Genomic DNA, 22171 nt, shown 5'->3' with positions numbered 1-22171 from the left:
TTTTTTATGAGTAGCGTCTTAATTTTTTTTTTTAAGTTGTGCACGGACTGTAATCAGCTGGTGTGGATAGTCTCTTTAATTTTTAACTAATTTTGTATTTTCTTGAGGGCTTATTCTTGAATGAAGTCTTCAGATATTAGTACTATTTTAACAGTTTATCAGTCAAGAGTAATGGTTCATTAATCAAGGTTGTGTGGTACTGGCATAAGGATAGGCATATAGATCAATGAAATAGAATTGAGAGTCCAGAAATAAACTTTTACATTTATAGTAAATTGATTTTCAAGGGTGCCAAAGCAGTTCAACAGGAAAAAAAGTCTTTTCAACAAATGGTTTTGGGACAACTCAACTGGATATTCTCATGCAAAGGAATGAATTTGGACCCCTATCTTACACTATAAAATTAACTCAGAATGGGTCAAAGACCTAAATGTAAGAGCTAATCCATAAAAAACTGTAGGAGAAAAAAAATATGTGCAAATCTTTGTGATTTGGGTTAGTTAGTAGTTTCTTAGCAACAGCATCAAAAGCAAAAGCAATAACGTAAAAATGGATAAATTGAACTTCATTAAAATTAAAAATCTTTTTGTTTCAAAAGACGTCATCAAGAAAGCAAAAAGAAACCCACAGAATGGAGCTAAATATTTGCAAATCTTATCTGATAAGGGACTTATATCTAGAATATATGAAGGACTCTTAAAACTCAATACTAGGGGCACCTGGGTGGCTCAGTCAGTTAAGCATCTGACTCTTTATTTCAGCTCAGGTCATGATCTCAGGGTCCTGGGATGGAGCCCCATGTCAGGCTCCCTGCTCACACTCATGCACACACACTCTGTCTCCCCCTCTCTCAAATAAGTAGATAAATCTTAAAAACAAAAACAAAAAAAACCTCAATAATAAAGACAGCCCAGTTCAGAAATGAACAATGTACTTGAATAGACATTTCTCCAAAGAAGATATACAAATGGCCAATAAGCATGTGAAAAAATGCCAAATATCATTGGTCATAGGGAAATATGAATCAAAACCACAACGAGATGCCATTTCATAAAACCTACTAGGATGGCTAAATAATAAAAACAGATAATAATAAGTGTTGTTGAGGATATAGTGAAATTGAAATTCTCATCATCGTTGGTAGGATTGTAAAATGGTGTAGCCACTGGGGAGAACAGTTTGGCAATCTCAGAAGATTAAACAGTAAGTTACCATATGACCCACTAATTCCATTCCAAGTCATATGCCCAAAAGAAATAAAAGCGTATGTCCCCACAAAAACTTATTCATAGTAGCATTATTCATAGTAGTCAAAAAGTAGAAGCAATCCACATGTTTCTCAGCTGATGAATAGATAAGTAATATGTGGCATATCTTTATAATGGAGTATTATTCAGCAATAAAAAAGGAACAAAGTACTGTTAAAAAGCTAACATGGATAGGGATGCCTGGGTGGCTCAGTTGGTTAAGCAGCTGCCTTCAGCTCAGGTCATGATCCCAGAGTCAAGGGATCGAGTTCTGCATCAGGCTCCCTGCTCAGCAGGGAGCCTGCTTCTCCCTCTGCCTAATGCTCCCCTTGCTTCTTCTCTCTTTCTCTCTCTCTGACAAATAAAATCTTAAAAAGAAAAAAAAACTAACACGGATAAACCTTGAAAACATTATGCTAATCAGGAGAAATCAATCACAGAAAACACATACTATAATATTCCATTTATATGACTGTCCAGAAGAGGCAAATCTGTAGAGACAAAAAGTAGATTAATGGTTGTGTAGAATTGAGGTGGGAAGGTGGGTAGAATGGGGGGGGGGCGACACTGAAGGATACAGTGATTCTTTTGTAGTGATGAAAATAACTCAAAGTGATTTTGGTGATAGTCACACAACTCTGTACTAAAAGCTATTGTATACTTCAAATGGGTGAAATGTATGGTGTGTAAATTATATCTCAAAGCTGTTATGGTACCAAAAAAAAAAAAAAAAAAAGAGTAGTGGTTCCACTGTGATACATTGACTAATTGCAACTTTGACTATATACAGGTAGACAAAACAATATACTATACTATTTTAAACACTAGATATAATATTTCCCTATATTTAAAGATTAAATGTTTCCTATTATGTGTATTCTGTTTATGACCCTACTGAAAATTAACACTTTATTATAATAGTTTCAGTACTCATCAGGAAACAAATCCAGATGATTTGGTTATTAATATATAGTTGGTAATTGAAGCCACAGAAATATATGTGACATGCTAGGTAGAGTGAGTATATGAATAGGTCTACAGGGCTATAGACAGAACATAGGGAAGAATGACATAGGTGAGTGGAGGAAGACCATAGAGGATGGTATGAAAGTTAAGAAGGGGAGAATGAATGGTTAACTCTTTTCCTGCAGAGATGCCACACAAAGACTGTGTTCCATGAATAGAAGGCTGCTTATGATCTTGGCAATAGTGTCAATGGAACTTTGGTTGGGAGTGGGCTAAGTGAATGGAAGTGAAGACATTATAGACCTTTCTTTCAAGAATTTGGCTAAGGAGGAGAAGAAAATGTAAGGTGAGGAAAAGCTTTAAAAAAAAAAAAGATGAAGGAGACATGAGGTTACCTATGACGATGGGAAATAGAGGTTGGAACATAGGAGAGGCAATAATTGATGAAGTAAGGCCCCTAGGAAGATGAGAGCAAAGACAGACACCTCTTGCTCTGTCATTTGTGATAGGATGAAAGGAGACAAGAATGTTGGAGGATGTGGGTTACTGGGGTTGGGACTGGGGACAAGGTTTGGATGTGCGTGATAGGAAGTTGAGGTAGTTGCTACTATCTGCTGGTTTCTGTTTCCTTAAATAGGAGGCCTGGTCTTCTGTTAAAAAGGAGGGCGACATAGAGAAGGGGGTTTGATTGTGGTAGCTTTTTGTACAAAATCTAAGAGCAACCTGGAAAGATTTCTGCAGCAAGCATTCAGATCTTAATTGAGAGTAGAGACCTAGAATTGGTAGTACCCATAATGGAGAGAGATTGAGTCTTTTTTTTTTTTTTTCCTCACAGCACTTAGCAGCCCTGTTTTTAGAGTGAGAATTGAAGTGACGGAAGGTTAGCTTTTGGCCAGGGCAATAAGCTACAATCACAGGGGACAAAACTGTTTTAAGTATGAAGTATGTAAGAAGGAAGCAGAAACAAGAGGGGATTGATAAATTGGGAGAAATTGAAGGAGTTAGGGATTAAGGTAATCTTTGTAGATCTAGGTCAATCTGTTGAATGACTAATTAATGGGAAATTGTTTAATGCCTTAATTGGATCTAGGGAGAGTTTTGCTGCTAGGGTCAGAGATTCTTCAAATTAGAGAATATTGTCCAGAGTGTTTAAAATTCATATCTTCAGTTCATATTAAAATGTTGAGCATTTCATAGTTTTTGAATGAAATGTAAAGCATCCAAAATCTATCCTAACTGGACTGGCAGATCTTTGGCTGGTTCTTGATTGCTACAGAATCTTGAGTCATGGCAAAACTGAAGTTTAGGAAAAAAAGAAGAGCCTTGGTCTGTCCCTGACCAGCCTCTTGAACTGTATTATTTGAAGGGTTGTTGAAGGTACCAGGGATGTTGTCAAAACTTGGTTTGGGGAGGAAAAGTGAGCCAGCTGCCAGAGTCTTCAGTGAATATAAGGGAGATGGTGACAGAAATGAGAATGGACACAGGGGGATATGTGGCTAAATGATATAAGCCTTTCCACAACTGGGTAAAAGCAGTGGTCTTGCAGTGGTATAGAGACAGGTAAGATATTGACCTTGACACATGTGGAATATGGAAGCATCATTAACAATGATGATGAAGATAACTAACATTTATTGAGTGCATTCTATGCTAGACACTGCCCTTGTCATACGCAGTTAGCATGAATTTGATTTATTTGATTCAGTAACCCTATGAGGCATTGTTATCTTTATTTTATGGATAAGGAAGCTGAGATAGGCCAGTAACATTCCTAAAATATCATCAAGTTTGCATGTGAGGGAGCCAGGATTTAAACCTGCTGACTCCTAAGCAGATATTTCTAACTACCATGTTGTGCCATCAGCAGCGCACTAATGTAATTTGTCCAATATATATGTATTCCATGTGCATTGAATAATTTACGTTGTTTATAAGTACCTTAGAGGAAAACTGTTGAGTTTTTTAATGCTTTCTAATTGGTGATGATGGTGGTGTTATATGTTTTATGGACATACTACCCTAGAGTTGTACCCCAGAATTGTGGTTCTTAAAAGTGTGGGCCCTGGACTAGGAGCGTCAACCTGGGGTCTTGTTTGAAACAAATTCTTAACCCTTACCCCAGACCTGCAGCTCAAGAAATTCTGAGAATGGAGCCCAGCAGTCTTTTAACAAGCCAGGTTAATTCCGATGCAGGCTAAAGTTTGAGAACTACTGACCCAGAGCAAAGTGTAGTATGAGAAAGTGAATGAGAGTTTGAATTAGATGCTTGGAGTGGTATTGAGATAGTCAGTGTTTTTCAGATCATCTTCCATGAATTAAAATCTGATGATCAGGGAGCCAGATGTTCATGACCTGAGCCAAAGGCAGACACTTAACCAACTGAGCCACTCAGGCATCCCAACTTTTTAAAAAACATTTTATTGAGGTACAATTCACATACATTTTCACATACCATACAATTCACTCATTTAATGTGTATTCAATGGGGTTTTTAGTATGTTCATAGGGTTGCACAACCATCACCACAGTCAATTTTAGGATATTTTCATCACCACAAAAAGAAGTGTTGGGCGCCTGGATGGCTCAGTCAGTTAGCCGTCTGCCTTCAGCTTGGGTCATGATCTCAGGGTCCGGGGATCAAGTCCTGTGTCTGGCTCCCTGCCCAGCATGGAGTCTGCTTCTCCCTACTCCCCCCGCCCAACTCACACACGTGCGCATGCTACCTCTCTCTCTCTCAAATGAATAAATAAAATCTTAAAAAAGAAAGAAAGAAAGGAAGAAAGAAAGAAAGATTATGCCCTTTAGCAGTCACTCCCTATTTCCCTATCCTCCCCAACCAACCATGTCCCCTAGACCTAAGCAACAACGAATCTACTTTCTATCGCTGTAGATTTGCCTGTTCAGGACATTCATGTAAATTGAACCATATAATACGTGGTCTTTTGTGACTGGCTTCTTGCACTTAGCATAATGCTTTCAAGGTTCTTGCATGTTATTAGTATGTGTCAGTATTTCCTTCCTTTTTATTGCTGAATGAATGGTATGCCATAGTATGGATGTATCACATTGTGTTTATCCATTCATCAGTTGATAAAGGTTTAGTTTGTTTACACTTTATGGCTATCGTGGATAGCATTGCAATGAACATTCATGTATAAGTTTTTATGCAAACATATGTTTTCCTGTCTCTTGGGTATTTACCTAGAAGTAGAAGTGCTATCAAATGGTGATTTGATGTTTAGCCTTTTGAGGAACTGCCAAACTGTTCCAAAGTGGCTACGCCATTTTACAATCTCACCAGCAGTGTACAAGAGTTCGGTTTCTCCACATCCTCACCAGTAGTTACCTGTCTTTTTCTTATTTTATCCATCCTAGTGAGTGTTTGATTGTAGTTTTGAAATGCATTTCTCTGGTGACTAATTTTGTTGAACATCTTTTCATGTGCTTATTCACCATTTGTTTTTCATCTTTGGAGAACTGTCTATTCAGATCCTTTGCCCATTTTTAAAATTGTGTTTTCTCCCTGTTAAATCAAAAGGGTCCATTATATATTCTAGATGAAAGTCCCTTATTAGGTATGTGATTTGCAAATGTTTTCTACCACGAGATGGCTTTTTAATTTCATGGGTATTACATATTTCTGTTAGGTGGTACATAATGTCATGTTATTATCTCTTTTTGTGGTACTAGCAGGCCTTGATGATCATTGCCTGGATCCATTAATTTATTAACTATGGTAAAGTGGTGGTATTTGAATTCTATCATTCCTTCTTTATTAGAATTCTGAGTTTAAAGTTAATGTTCTTTCAGCACACTGAAGGTATGATTTCGCCGTTTTTGGTTTCCGTTGCTTTTCGGAAGTCAGTTTTGTCATATATTCCTTGAAACATGGATGCCCAGTTGGTGGCAGTCTTAAAGAGTATCAGCGCAATACCCTTTAGGTTTTGTTTTGGTTTTTGCTTTTTTGGGCTTTTGTTTGTTTGTTTTGTCCCAGAGCTATAGTTTTCAGTTTTCTAGCTCTATCCCCTCTTCAGAAGGCAATTTTGTATCCTTCTATGGTCTCCTACCTCCTTCTCCCCAAATAAAATGTATACATTTGCCTCAGTTGGTATACTTAGAAAAACAGAGTTCCTAGCCCAGGGAACAGTATATAAATACCCATATTAGAGAGGATTTTTAAAAGAATAGGTTTATTGAGGTATTGTTTGTATATCATCATTCATTCATTGTTAGTGTAAAGTTTGATTTTTAGTAAGTTTTTACAGTCACCCCAAATCCTGTCCTTTTCTAAATTATTTATTTGTTATTATAAAGATTCTCAACCTGTGGTTGAGGTAGGCTTTTTTTTTTTTTAAGATTTTATTTTTAAATAATCTCCACACCCAATATGAGACTCAAACTCACAATTCCGATCAAAAGCCACATGCTCCACAGACTGAGCCAGGCTTTTCATAGCTTTAGAACCACCTGAAATTGCAGTCAACAATATGTCTACAGGTCCTGTGTTTTGAAAAACCAAAATTTTAGTAAAATGACAGTTACGAATTACAGTCAAAACCAAAAACCATTGAGTGTATCTTTTTAAAGTGATTCTGGAATTGTTCCTATGACTGAAAAACTTTAGGAAAGAAAAGTATGGGAATATGCTGCTTAAAAAATAAAAATTTAAAATAAATTTAAAATAAAGTAAATAAAAATTTAAAAATTAAAAATTATAATTTCATAATAAAGTTACAGACCTGTAAAATATAACCATTTATAAGGCCCATCTGTAGTGAATAAAATCAATAGAGAATTTTTTAAAAGTCTGTCTTCAGACTTGTGTTTTAAAGATAATCTGGCTGTTTTCGGGATTTCTTTTTTTTCTCTTATTTTTGTTTTTTCCTTTTGTGTCCTACAATTTTATTGTGATTTCTTTTTATTTTCCTGCTTAGTGTTTGTTTGGCTTCTTATATCTGTGGTTCATCAATTTAGATTTTGTGTTTAGTGTTTTTCATGAATTCTGGAAAGTTCCCAGACAGTATCTCTTTAAATATTGCGTCTGTGCAGTGTCTCTAATGTCTTTGTGGAACCCAGATAAACACTGTTTTGTAACTCTGTAACCTCTATGTTTCTTACCCTTTCTTCTGTAAAGTATAAAATTTTTGCTTCCTATATTTCATAATTGATAGTTTCTTCTGACTTGCCTTACAGTTCACTGAATCTCTGTTAAACTCCGTCAAATAAACTTATAAAACCCATCTGTTGAGATCTTAATTTTGGTTATATAGTACTACTGTATTTCAACAATTATTTTTCATATCTCAAAGTTCTGTTTGGTATTTTGTTTTTCAGATCTGGTTCTTTCTTTCTTTTGTGTCTTTTCTTTCTTTTTACAGTAATCTCTACACCCAATGTGAGGCTCAAACTCAAAACCCCAAGATCAAGAGTTACATGCTCCATTGACCAAGCCAGCCAGGTGCCCCCAAATCTGGTCATTTCTGATAATTTCTTCTGGCTTGCTGATAATTTTAATTTCATTTTTCTATTCCTTGAATATTTGTTGTAGTTATTTTATATTTTATAATTTAATTTTAGTATTCTAATTCCAAGGAGGGTTGGCCTGTATTCCTAGTTGTTGTCATTGACTCTATGGTTATGACTTTCTTTACAGTGGTTTATTTTCTTGTATATTTGGTGACTTTTTCTTTATCCTGAGAACCTGATGGAACTGCTTTTCAGCAGAAAAGGTTTGCATCTGTTGAGAAACCGTCCATTTTGGCCATCTTGAGCGTTTGGGCTAAAGGAGAAGTTTAGTTTTTTAACCCTGCATCAGAGTCTGGACTTAATTTCTGTTCCCAGTGTGAATAGATTATTAACCTCATGCTTTCCCTTTCACATATTTACTTTTGACAGCTTCCCCCATGGTTAACTTTACTGGCTCCTCTACCCCCTTAGTACTTACGTGAGTTTAGCAATGCATTTAAAAAGTATATTTTCCATTGTTGCTAGCATCCAGTTTAATGAAACAGAAGACTTCTCAAAAGTATGAGGTCTTCTAGAAGTGACATATTTTGTTAACTAAGAAAGATGTATGCATACTATTTAAAATCAATACCATTATCACATTTCTCTCTCTCTCTCTCTCTCTCTCTCTCACACACACACACACACACACACACACACTCACACACACCTCTGACCCTAACAGTAACTCCTTTAAAACTAACAAAGTATCCAGTCGTTCAAATTTCCAGTTATCTCAAATGTTACATACTTTTGAACAGTTCTTTTGGATCAGTATCCAGATAAAGATCTCTAGCCTTACTCTGAGTGAATTTGAAGTCTCTTTTTAAATCTATAATCTTTTTTTTTAAAATCAGTTAGCCAACATATAAGTACATCATTAGTTTCAGATGTGGAGTTCAGTTATTCATCAGTTGCATACAACACCCAGTGCTCATCACATCGCATGCCCTCCTTAATGCCCATCACCCAGTTACCCCATCCCCCCACACACCACCCTTCCAGCAACCCTCAGTTTGTTTCCTATAGTTAAGTCTCTTAATCTATAATCTTTTAATCTCACTTTTTTTGCCTTTTATAGTGTCATTTAACATGTTTATTTGTCCTGTGTATTTTCTATAAATTGATAGTTGAATCTGAAGGCTTTATCAGATTCAGATTATTTTGGGCAGAGGGGACAAGAGTACATCTTATGTGATGGTTTTCTCTTCTATCAGTATGGCACATAGTGTCTGATTGTCTCTCTCTCTAATGCTGACAGCCATTGAAGAACATTGCCTAAATTTATTATTTACTAGTTGTAAATGGTGATATTCTAGTTCTGTCCTTCCTTCTTTATTAGCCAGAATACTATTTTAAACAGAAACTTCCCCTCATTTATGAATTGGTTAGATTACCCTCATGATAAAATTTGTTCAGGTAAAGGCAAAATGATTGCTTGATTCTCTGCATTTGTCAGTTTTCAAAACAATTTGGTGGTTCATTAGCAACTTCCAATGATGACCAATTCGTTTTTTTCCATAGTCTGAACTCATGAATTGAATCATATGTATGTTTCAGTTCATTGTATTGTTTTTATTAAGATTTTATTTATTTATTTATTCAAGAGGGGTAGGGTGGGAGGAACAGAGGAGTAGGGACAAGCCGACTCCATGCAGAGGTTGGAGCCTGATGTGGGACTCGAATCGAAATCAAGAGTTAGATGTTCAACTGACTGAGCCCCCGAAGCACCCCCCATTGTAGTTATTATTTTTATTGATACTCTAATTGACCATCCTTGACCAATTGGAGCCCCTTTAAGGTGGCTTCTGAGTGTTTCTGACAGATCTAGGAATGTTAAGTGGACAGATATAGGAATGTTTTTAAAACGATGTATTCTGCATATATTGGTATTTCCAATTCAAAATTCAGGACAGTAAGTAGGGTTTTTTTATATATATATAATAATTTTTATTATGTTATGTTAGTCACCATACAATACAATCCCTAGATTTTGATGTAATGTTCCATGATTCATTATGTAAGTAGGGTTTTACTAAACAACTTCTATCATATATCTCTATCTCCTTTGTCCCAGGTTGAAATTCCTTTTTTCTTTGATACCAGAGTTGGTAGAATTAGAATATCAAATTACTAGTCATTTCCTTTATTCCAAATACATACACAACAGTGTCAGAATAATAATTTCAATACTATAACCAGTAGTAGGATTACTGAAAATGGTATAGAGTTTTCTTTGTATTAGCTTGTCTTTAGGGTTGACTGGGAACATACAGTCAAATTACAATGTTGAAAAGTTATGTGGGATAGTGTAACTGTGTCACCAAGTGAATATACATTTAGGTTAATTAGTTTTTAAAATTCTTTTAGGAATTGCTTTTCTTTTTACGTTTAATTTTATCATACATGTATGTAATTCATTTTCATATAGTTCTGAAGTCAAAGGGTGCCTAGTTTCCTTTAGCTCTTTACCGTTTCCTCCTTATTCCTGTGTATTTTTCTATGTGATCTGTTTTATTTACAATTTTTTTCATTTATTTTGGTATTTTGGAAGGTTTGTATATTTGTTACAGTGGTTAACTTTATTTAGTCCCCACCTTTTTTAGTCATTATTATCCATTGATTCCCTATTATGTGCATTACTGAAATTGGTTGTGATCTCTTTTTTCCCTTTTCCTCAGCATCTGATGTGAAGTATATCCTTTTTAAAAAAGTTTTATAAAGTTGACAATTATTTTGAGATAGCTATAGATTGACATGCAGTTGTAAAACGTAATACAGAGAGATCCTTTGTACCTTGTACCCAGTTTCCCCCAATGGGAACATCTTGCAACACTATAGTAAAATATTGATATTTATAGTCAAAATACAAAACATTTCTATCACCACAAGTATCTCTCATGTTGCCAGTTTGTAGCCATGCTCCTTCCCTTCCACCCTGCCTCTTCTCCACCTCTGACAACCGCTAATCTCTTTTCCATTTCTGTAATGTTGTTGCTTCAAGGGTGTTATATAAATGGAATCATATGGTATGTAACCTTTTGGGATTAGCTTTTTTTCTCTTAGCATAATTCCCTGGAGATTCATCCAAGTTGTTGCTTGTCTGAATAGTTTGTTCCTTTTTACTCTTGGGTAATATTCTATGATATATATGTAAGTTTGGTTATATATAGTTCTATGATATGTGTGTGTGTGTATATATATGGTTAAACTGTATATATATTTGGTTAAACTGTGAAGGATACCTGGGGTGTTTCCAGGTGTAGGTTTTTATGAATAGGATGGCTAAAAACATTTGTGTACAGATTTCCTGTGAACACAGGTTTTCACTTCTCTGGGATAAAGGTCTAGATGTGCAGTTGCTGAATACTGTGGTATTTGCTGTTTCATTTTTTAAGAAACTGTTTTCCTCATGGCTGTACCACATTTTACAATCCCACTAGCAATAAATGAGTTTCAACACATCCTCATAAACATTTGGTGTTGTCACAATTATTTTAGCTGTTCTTATAGATGGGTAGTAAAATCTCATTGTGGTTTTAGTTTGCATTTCCCTAATGACTAATAATATTGAACATCCTTTCTTGTGCTTATTTGCCATCCATATATCCTCTTTGATGAAATGTCACTTCATTTCTTTTGCCTATTTTCTAATTTAATTGATTTTCTATTGAGCTTTTGAGAGTTCTCTATATATTCTAGGTACTAGTCCTTTATTGGATATGTAGTTCGCAATTTTTTTTTTCAATCTCTAGCTTGTCTTTTCATCCCCGTCCCATGGGGGCTTTCTCAGAGCAATGTTTTTTAATTTTGATGAGGTCCAATTTACCAGTTATTTCTTTTATGCATCATGCTTTTAAGGTCAAATTTAAGAACTCTTTGCCTCGCTCCAGAACCCAGAGATTTTTTTCTAAATGCTTTATAGTTTTACACTTAAATGCGATCCATTTTGTATTAATTTTTGTGTAATATATGAGACTTAAATTGAGATTCATTCATTTTGTCTAGCAGTGTCTACATGTTCCAGCACCATTTGTTGAAAAGTCTATCTTTCCTTTATTGAATTGCTTTTACCCTTTGTCAGAAATCAATTTGAGCTTATTGGTATAGGTCTGTTTTTTTTATTCTGTTCCTTTGATCCACCAGTATCACAGTGTTTATTATTGTAGCTATGTAATCTTGAAATTGGATAGGCTAGTCCCTCCCATTTTATTCTTTTTTAAAAAAATTGTTTTAGCTCTTCTACTTACTTTGACTTTCTGTATAAATCTTAAAATAATATTTTCTGTATCTATTCTGGGATTTTGAGAGGAATTGTGTTAAACCTCTATATTATTGTGGGGAGAATTGACATCTTTACCATGTTCAGCCTACTAATCCATGAACACAGTAAATCTCTCCGTTTTTTAGATCTTTGAGTTCTTTCATCAGTGTTGTGTAGTTTTTAACATGTATATCCTGTCTTCAACATATATTGTTAGGTTCATATGTAAATATTTTTTTGAGAGTTTATAAATTATACTGGGTGTATTTTTAATTTTGGTGCCCATGTGTTCATTGCTAGACTATAGACATAACAATTGATTTTTGTATTTTTATGTTGTATCCTGTGACCTTGTTGAACTGACTTATTAGATCTACCTAATAAATCACTAGATTTTTTTTTTTAATTGATGTCCAAAAGCGTTTTTCTTTCTTTTATTTTTTGGAAATCCATTAGTTTTTCTAATATATCTTGGTGTTGGTTTCTCTCAGTTAATGTCCCAGGCATTGGTATACTCTTTCAATATTTCATTTAAAGGCTGCTAGTTGTAGGACTTTTTCTCTTTAATTATAGTTTTTAGTATTTGCTTTATTTCTTGCTTTGGTTTTATTCTTTGAGGTCTCCTTATTATATGTATGTAGGATTTTTGCTTAGCTTTATTGTCACTTTCATTTTAATATTTTCACCTTCATTTCTCTTTCTTTCTTTTTTCTTTTTTTTAAAGATTTTAAGTAATCTCTACACCCAGTGTGGGGCTCGAATTTACAACCCTGACATCAAGAGTCGCATGCCCTACTGACTAAGCCAGTCAGGTGTTTCTCACCTTCATTTCTTTTGATTAAAATTTATTTGCACATTCTTTATCTCTTAAGCATTATCTGTTGTGTATTGAATCTCATGACTGTTCTTCGTTAGGTTTCCTTTCTGAAATAATTTTTTCTTTTACTTCAAAGTCTTTCCTGATTTCTAGCATCTGATTTCTGAGTTTTTCTAATTCTGATTTAAAATGATATTTCACATTTTCTCGGATATAATTTTTATCTGTTTTGTAGGTATGGCTTTTTGGTGGCAAGCTTTTCGTGTCAGCATTCTTCTTATTTTCCCATTTCTTATGGCATGGAATTTGAGCTCAACCCTTTTCTGTTGTTCATTTATAATAGGTTTTCATGAACTTTTTGGAGTAAGGGATTGGTAAGGATAGTTTTTCTAGCTTCACCACTCTATACCCCCTTCTTCTGTTGATTTTTACAAAATGATAAGAAGTATTTAGCTTTCTATGTTCTGAGATTGGTCTCTGTTTCATTAACCCACTTTTGTGTGGACCCTCCTTTTTGCTTCATTGTGCCTGTCTTGCTCAATTAGGATTCTTCTCCCAGAAGTTCTTTTCAGTGTAGGGCTTTGCCCAGAAAGGGAGACTTCAGTCCTTAGTTTTTGAGTCTAGAGCCTTATCGTACCTTACAGTGTTGGTATATACAAAAGGTCTTTTTCATTTGTAGCTATTCACAAATTGCCTTATTCTAAACTCTAGTGATTTATGATTTGGGGTTTTTCTGGCCTTGAGTCTTTGAATTACCTATCCTATTACTTCTGCTCTTCTGTTTCCTTCTGTATACATGCTGATACCATGTGAGTCCTAAGTTAACGATTTAACCCAGATCCTGCTTGTATTTGAGAATTCGTAGGGATACCTTGTCACTCAATCTTGTAGATTTTGTCCATGGGGTTTTGGTTTGGTTATCCTGGTAACTGTGTGTGTGTGTGTGTCAGGGGAGATTATAGGAGATTAAAAACTTCACTGAGAACTTGTATTCAAGAGAAAGACAACACAAGTGGACTAGTTAAGAGGCTATTGTGGTGATCCAGGTGAGATGATGGTGGCTTAGTCTACGATAATGGCGTGGAGCTAGAAGTTTCAATCCTATTTTTGGTGACTTATTGGATGTCAGAGTGAGAGACTGAGCAGACATGGATGATCTCCTAAGATTGGGGTTCTTACAACTGTTTGGATGATGTTGCTTTTTCCTAATATTGGGGATATTCATGAAAGAGTATTTTTTTGGGGGGAAGGTTTTTTTTTTGGGAGGGGAGGAGTAAAGGGAGGAGAGGGATCAACTATTAGGATATTTGTAAGGATACTAAATGTGAGGCCTTGCAACAATCTATCCTCTATAATACACATATAGACATAATTCATTTCTGCAGGGAGCTTTTTCCTGATTCCCTAATCATTTCTTCTTCCAATACTGAACTTCATTTACTTTCCTAACTTAACATTTAATGCGTTTATATTATTGCTTATTACTAGTATGTTTGTCAGTAAGCCAACTGTTGGCAAACTTTCTCTTAAAAGGACAGAAGGTAAATATTTCAGGTTTTGGGAGCCAAGAGACAAAAATAAGGATATTACATTCATACTTAATATCATTTATAATATAACCACTTAAAAGTGTAAAAACCATTCCTGTTCATTGCTACAGAAAACAGTCCATAAGATTTGGGCTATAGGCTGCGGTTTGTTGATGGCTGTACTAGACTGTAAATTCTATACTTGTCTCCCAGTTGCAGACATATTGCCTGGTGCGTTTTAGATGAATTCAGTAAATTTTTGTTGAGTGAGTGAATATAGTACTTAAAGATTTGGAGCTCTGGCAAGAGGGCTGACCTAAAGATAGATATTTGAGAATGGTCATCAAATAGTAATTGAAGACATGAGAGTAGATGAGATCACTTGGGAAGAATGTTAGGGAGGAGAGGGCCCAAGATGGAGCCTTTTTCTGTAATTCAAACAGAGAACGGAATAAGTCGTGACTAATTCAATAGTCCTTTTATCATATACATGGTAGTCAGCACCTGTTGCTGCTTGACCTAAGCCATTTGCCTATTTTACATGCGTATGGTTCTTTTGGGTGAGTAGGAGGCCTTTCACTATTAGAGGTAGGTGAGGTAATAGGTATTTTTTCCTTAGAAATTTTACTGCCAGTAAGTTTTGCTGTAATAAAAGAAGCTTTAGAATTCTGCCACTTATACAAGCATGTGTTAGCAAGCAATTACCACCTTGCAATAAAACTTGAACTATAAACATATACCACAAAGAACTGATTAGGATTAGGTGACAGAATCCTCCAAGAAAGGGTGAGATATAGGATCAAAGGGAGGCCTAGACTCAAAAACTTCCCTGAAGACTGACTGCTGCACTTGCCAGATTCTTAAACTGCAAACAGATAAGATTCAAGGCACATGTACAGTATTCCTAGTCAATCTGTATACCTTGCACAGTTCAATTTCAGCAATAAAAAAGTTATTTCCAACATCTCTAATACTAATTAACAAACCATTGTCTAAATTCAGATGTTGATATTGGAAGCATTTACTTAACTGGGAGGTAACTTCTGATATGGGTGCTACAAATACTAACTTTCTTTGAAGTGTGGACTCCTAATTTAGGGAACTTCAGAAGTTGACTCACTACTCCTATTTTTTTTTTTTTTTTTTAAGATTTTATTTATTTATTTGACAGAGAGAAACAGCCAGCAAGAGAGGGAATGCAAGCAGGGGGAGCGGGAGAGGAAGAAGCAGGCTCCCAGTGGAGCAGGGAGCCCAATGCGGGGCTCGATCACAGGACCCTGGGATCACACCCCGAGCCAAAGGCAGACGCTTAACAACTGAGCCACCCAGGCACCTCTCACTACTCCTACTGATGCTAAAGTATTTTAGTGTGAATTACAGTATAGGAGTAACTTGATCATATTTTGTAAGGGATATGTTGCCTGGATCTTTTTTGTTGTGTGTCTATCATCTTAGTAACAGTTTATAAATAATTAAATGTAGTAGTTATTGCAATGAAAATATTTTTCCTTCTCAGTTCCAGTAACAGTCGGATTAGATATTCATATAGGCAAATTTTAACTGTAGTGCAGTTCTAATCTTCAAGTGAATCAAGACAGTTTAGAGTTATCAAAATAATATTGGTATTTGAAAATTGCTCAACGTTTATTACCATTCTATATGATGGATTTATGCATGAAGCGGTCTGTGTATTCATCATTTTAAAGTCAAAACACAGAAACACAGAATTAGAGTCAAGGCTCTGACTTTCTACTGTTGCACCCTGCTAGTGATAATCATTTTATTAGTGCTTCATTTCTTCACATTAAATGAATGCTACTAATTTGAATTTTGTTTGGCAGTTTTGTTTACATTTAACATATATATATTTAAGCATTAAGTTATATCTAGATTAATGTTTCAGCATATTTAACAAACTTTATAATTTGGTTTTCATGGGATTTTTTTCCTAAAAAGAATTAATTTATCACTGCAATTTAAGAAAACTTGACAGAGATACCATAACAAAAGAATTATTAAATAAAATAGTAGCATACTGAATCGGGCAACATATTAAAATAATAATATACCATGACCATGTAACCCTTATGTAGCCTTTATTCCAAAAATGTAAGGATTTTACCATACTTAGATGTGTAATAAGATAGTCCATCATATCAGTACATCAAGGGGAGAAGGGCTATCTGATCATTTCAGTCATTCCTGATAAGACCATGCTTGATAGAGTCTCTCAGTAAACATAGAAGGATACTTGCCTTTTGATACAAAATATCTATCCCAAATTTATTTTCCTTTTCATGTGGTTTTAAGGCCATGACAATAAGTTTTTTAGTTTTTTAAAACATGAATCATTTGAGATAGGTTTCATTGGTTGCAAACATTAAAACCCAACTCTGGCCAACTTAAGCAAAGCCATAATTTATTGGAAGAATATAGGTAGTTCATAGAATGAGTAGGAACACCTGAGATCTGGGAATAGAGCAACTCCAGGATAGAGGTATTATTCACTATCTTGTCCAGATATTTCCTTTGGAAATTAATGTGCTACCTTTCTTTTTTTTTTTCCTTTCCACTTTGCTCAAGGTTCAGAGTCATGGGGGAGAAAGTTCTGCTGGTATGGTTTTGGTTGCATGCCCTACTCAAAACTAGGAGAGAATGAGATACTTCAGTAGGGGTTTGATCAGGGCAGTCCACAGCGGAGGGTATATAATTCCCGAAAGAAACCTGGGTGCCGTTTGGAAAGGATTCTAGGCAGCCAAGCCCCACATCCCACTCCCCACAAAATTAACCAACAGATATCCAGTAAAATAGACAGGAGTTTGGCTTTTTAAACTCCCATGGTTCATTTGAAGTCTAAAACTGACCAGTCTTAACAATGAATTACTTCTGAAAAATTTTAAAATATTAACTGCCTTAGACCTTAATTTATCTACTAGCAGTATCAATATTCAGTACTTACATATTCTTTATTTTTCCTTTTAGACAATGCGAAGACACCGGAATGAAGTGACAGTTGAACTACGAAAGGTAAGGGTGATTGCATTTAACAAAAAGTAATTAAGAGGTTTTTCTGATTTTAAAAGTCTGTATAACTCGAATAATGAAAATACTATGGCAAGTTAGTGTTCATCCCTAAACCACACAGCATAAAAATATATCATTAAATAGTTAATAGTGGTATATACTTACAACAGCTTTCATTTATTGAGGTACTGTGTACTGTGTGAAGTATTTTAGTGCCAGCATTGAAATTCTCACATCTGATGAAATTAGATACTCTTCTGTTTTGTTTTGTTTTGTTTTCTTAATATCTTTTTTCTTTGGGCTAGATAGGATTCCTCTACCTTTTTCATGTAAAAGTTACACATACTTGTTAAAGATACTTTAGAAAACTGAAAGTAAAATAACCTTATATCTTACCAATTAAATGAAACTGCTGTTAAAATTTATTGTATTTTCTTCTGGGTTTTTTTGAGGACTTTAGAGTTAACCTTCATGAGATTGTGTATTCGTGCAAGCTCATTTTATTGAAGCAAATATTTTAATTGCCAATCAAGAAAATACACATAACTAATTTTCTATATTACATGTACATTAAAAACATAGATTTTGAAATTTATTTCCAAATCTTTATGTTTATCCTAAATCAGATCCTTTTCTTTTTTCTTTTCTTTTTTTTTTTTTTAAAGATTTTATTTATTTATTCAACAGAGATAGAGACAGCCAGCGAGAGAGGGAACACAAGCAGGGGGAGTGGGAGAGGAAGAAGCAGGCTCATAGCGGAGGAGCCCGATATGGGGCTTGATCCCATAACGCCGGGATCACGCCCTGAGCCGAAGGCAGATGCTTAACCACTGTGCCACCCAGGCGCCCCCAGATCCTTTTCTTGATCTTAATTCACTCCTGAAATTCCTATATTAAATTACTATCTTGAAACTTTTCAGTTTTGGAGAGAAGGAAGGTCTTGATTCTGAGAGTAACACTCTCCAAGTTACTAAAACTGTAATAGACCTGTGCATTTATTTATGTAATAAGTATTTATTAAATACCTACTTTGGTCATGAATTTTTACCCAGCATCAATATTATGCTCATTGGTATAGTGTATAGTTCCTGAGTCATTTTCCTATACTTCCTATGCGCTCCCCCCAGTCTTTAGTACAATTGAAAAGTTTTTGCTAATTCCAGTGTGCTTTCAACTCCTTAATCTCTTCAAAGATACAGATTAACAACAGTGATTTGGCAGTCATATTTTCAAGTTTTTTCAGATCCTTGGCTTATTTGGACTAGAGAAGTGAACTAAGCCCTAGCTTAGTAAAGACAGTGACATGAGTTCCTTACCAACCTAAACGCTTCAGACCTAGCTTCTTTTTTTTTCCTTTTAAACTTTTTATTAGCATATAACATACATAGAAAAAGGTCAACACATCTTAAGTGTACAGCTTGATGAATTTTCACAAAGTGAACACTTCTGTATAATAAGCTCTTAGATAAAGAAAGAGAACATTACCTGTATTCCAAGGCTCCTTCCCAGTTACTCCTTCACCCAAGGATAACCATTATCTTGATTTTTAATATTATAGATTATTTTTCATAGTTTGAACTTTATATAAATAGAACAGTAAGTGTCCTTTGTGTCTGGTTTTTCATTCATCCTCTAAAGATCATTCTCCTCAATAGAGACAGTAGGAGTAAAACATCTGTTAACATTATACCAGCTATCTCCAGATGTGGGCCTTTACTTTCCCTTAAATTTTCATGCTTGGAAAACTTTTGTGTTGGTCCTGGTATTATTCAGAATCCTCCTCTTATTTTAAGCTTTTTAGCTCTTCTAATATGCTTATAAATTCAAGCTGTTCATTTGTATTTGTATTTGGTTATTTGTTCCTCCTTCTATAGTTGCGCTGTCTTCTGTACTTAATTTATAGAATTAAAGTTTCTTGCTTGTCAGAGTACATCTTTTTAAATAGCCATTTTGGTTACATTAGAGTCCTCTTATCTCTTCTTTTTCTCCCTAGATAACATTATTTCCTTTTCAGTCACTAGAATTAGTTCCTAGAAATCCTTATAGAAGGGCCAAAAATGAAATTAACTAAAAAAAAATCTCGAGAAATTCCTTACTTCACATTTCAGAATTCCCTGGGTAAGCAGCAGAATGTGAACCGTTCCTAAAATAAAGCCTAAACTTCAGACAAAACTTAATTGATTTTGATATGCTTCTACAGAGGCGTGGAGAGACCTTCAAGAGAAGATTCCTTTACTCTTTATAGTCAGAATCTGTCTCTACTTGTAGTCTTGCTGTCTCTGTAGCTCCATTGAGGAGAAAATCACAGCATTGTTGTTAATGATATTGGGGTTCTTGAAAAATACAAGAAAGCTAGTTTCCAGAGTTTCACAGATGAGCTTTACCCATTTGCATTAGACTGTAATCTTTTAAAGTGAGAGTGATAACACTCCCTTACCCCAAGTACCCTTAAGTCTCTCTCCCAGCCTAACCCTAAATGCCTAGGCAAGTTCTGGACCAATAGTTGGTACTTATTAAATGCTAACATTCAAGAATTAAAGTGATTATGATACCTTAAACTTTTCTCTATATTTAAATCATTCATTGAACTTCTAAAAAATCATTTATTGAATTTTTAAGACAAATACTATAGATATGAAGCAGTACTATTCAAAAGTCCTAATCTGTGACAAATTAGGGAGCTTATGTCAAAATATTAAACAAGGGACTTCTTCCTTTACCAAAAAATCCTTCTGCCTAAGTAAATAAATAATGGAACTAAACAATGTGTTTAGTTTCATAGTTGATTTTTGGCAAAAGCTCCATATCTTGTAGCAGACCTGTAACAAATTGAGAAATTTTAGCCAGTCCAAGGATCATACTTTGAATAACACTGATAATGCTCTGTCAGGTTGAGAGTGAGATCTAAGTATTAATATGTACTGTTTTTACTGGCCTCACATTCTTTTTTTTGAAATTTTTTGTCTTCTTTTACCTCCTTGATACCTTACTTTCCTATTCAAGTAGGTACTTACGTATCAACACTTACACAGAAGTCTATACTTCTGTTTTATATCGTGTTGTGAACAGAGCTACATAGGAGTTAAATAACTTGCTTAAAATCACACAGCTGATAAATGGCAGAGCTGAGCTCTTAATCATTATGCTATAATGCCTCTCAAGGTAAATGTTTGTTGAGTGAATAATGCCTCATGAGTTGAAAATCAGTCCAAAACCTGTCACTGGCATTTTTAACTTGAGCACATTATAGTAAACTTTATATAATCTTCTCTTGGTGATTGATCGGTCAGATATCCCACTAGGATTTTATTGTCATTAGATCTCGGGGTAGGGCTGGCTAAGTTTTTACATAATGAAAACACCACCAAAATGCCCAACTTGATTAATCAGATACAGTATAATTGTTTTAATTGTTTGGCCTTTTAGTAAAATATCTTTTTTAAAATAGTCTGAATTCCCCTGTATCAACAGGATAATAAAGGAAATTCATATGATCATATCGATTAATACAGAAATAAAATCCAACACTCATTCCCAATAAAACTCTCAATAAGTTACAGATAGAACTTGCTCAACTTGATAAAGAACATCTGCAAAAGACCTACAGCTAATATCATACTTACTGGTGGACAACGGAATGCTTTTCCCCTAAGATCTGAAAACAAGGCAAGGATGTCTGCTCTTATTGCTCTTATTTAATACAGTTCTGACGATTCTAGCCAGTGCCATAAGTCAAGAAAAATAAAAGGCATTTAGTTTAGAAAGGAAAAAATAAAACTGTCCCTATTTGCAGATGATGATTGTCTATGTAGAAAATCCTAAAGAATCTACAGAAAAGCTCCTTGAATTAATAAGTGAGTTCAGCAAGGTCACAGAATATAAGATTAACACATAAAAATCAATGGCTTATATATGCTAACAGTGAACATGCAGAAATCAAAATTATAAGTACAATACCATTTTTTAAAGATTTTATTTATTTTTAATTAATTTAAATTCAATTGATTAACATATATTATTGGTTTCAGAGGTACAGGTCTGTGATTCATCAGTCTTATATAATATCCAGTGCTCATTACATCACATGCCCTCCTTAATGTCTATCACCCAGTTACCCCATCCCCCCCACCTTCCTCCCCTCCAGCAATCCTCACTTTGTTCCTTATGATTAAGTCTCTTATGGTTTGTCTCTCTTTCTGGCTTCATCTTGTTTTATTTTCTCCTCTCTTCCCCTGTGATCCTCTGTTTTGTTTCTTAAATTCTACGTATCAGTGAGATCATATGATAATTGTCTTTCTCTGATTGACTTATTTCACTTAGCATTATACCCGGTATAAGTGATCCACATTGTTGCAAATGGCAAGATTTCATTTTTTGATGGCTGAGTGGTATTCCATTGTGTGTGTGTGTGTGTGTGTGTGTGTGTGTGTGTGTGTGTATCTATATCTTCTTTATCCATTCATCTGTTGATGGACATCTGGGCTCTTTCCATAGTTTGGCTATTGTGGACATTGCTGCTATAAACATTTCAGGTGCCCCTTCAGATCACTACATTTGTATCTTTGGGGTAAATATTCAGTAGTGCCGTTGCTGGATTGTAGGGTAGTTCTATTTTCAGCTTTTTGAGGAATCTCCATACTGTTTTCCAGAGGCTGCACCAGCTTCCATTTCCACCAACGGTGTAAGAGGGTTCCCCTTTCTCTGCATCCTCACCAACATCTGTTGTTTCCTGACTTGTTAATTTTAGCCATTCTGTCTGGTGTGAGGTGGTATCTCATTGTGGTTTTGATTTGTATTTCCCTGATGCTGAGTGATGTTG

General features: G+C 35.0%; 1 protein-coding gene across 1 annotated transcript in view; it reads left to right on the top strand.

Moving 5' to 3' along the window:
• The window catches only part of KPNA3 (karyopherin subunit alpha 3), an 89078-nt gene that overhangs the window by 26575 nt on the left and 40332 nt on the right, over window positions 1-22171 (top strand). The window contains exon 2 of the mRNA XM_026493226.4: window positions 17311-17355. Coding sequence (XP_026349011.1) covers window positions 17311-17355 — 45 coding nt within the window. The remainder of the gene's footprint in view (window positions 1-17310; window positions 17356-22171) is intronic.

The sequence above is a fragment of the Ursus arctos genome, unplaced genomic scaffold (genome assembly GCF_023065955.2).
Source record: "Ursus arctos isolate Adak ecotype North America unplaced genomic scaffold, UrsArc2.0 scaffold_10, whole genome shotgun sequence".
Lineage (NCBI taxonomy): Eukaryota > Metazoa > Chordata > Mammalia > Carnivora > Ursidae > Ursus > Ursus arctos.
This window is presented reverse-complemented; position numbering and strand designations above follow the sequence as displayed.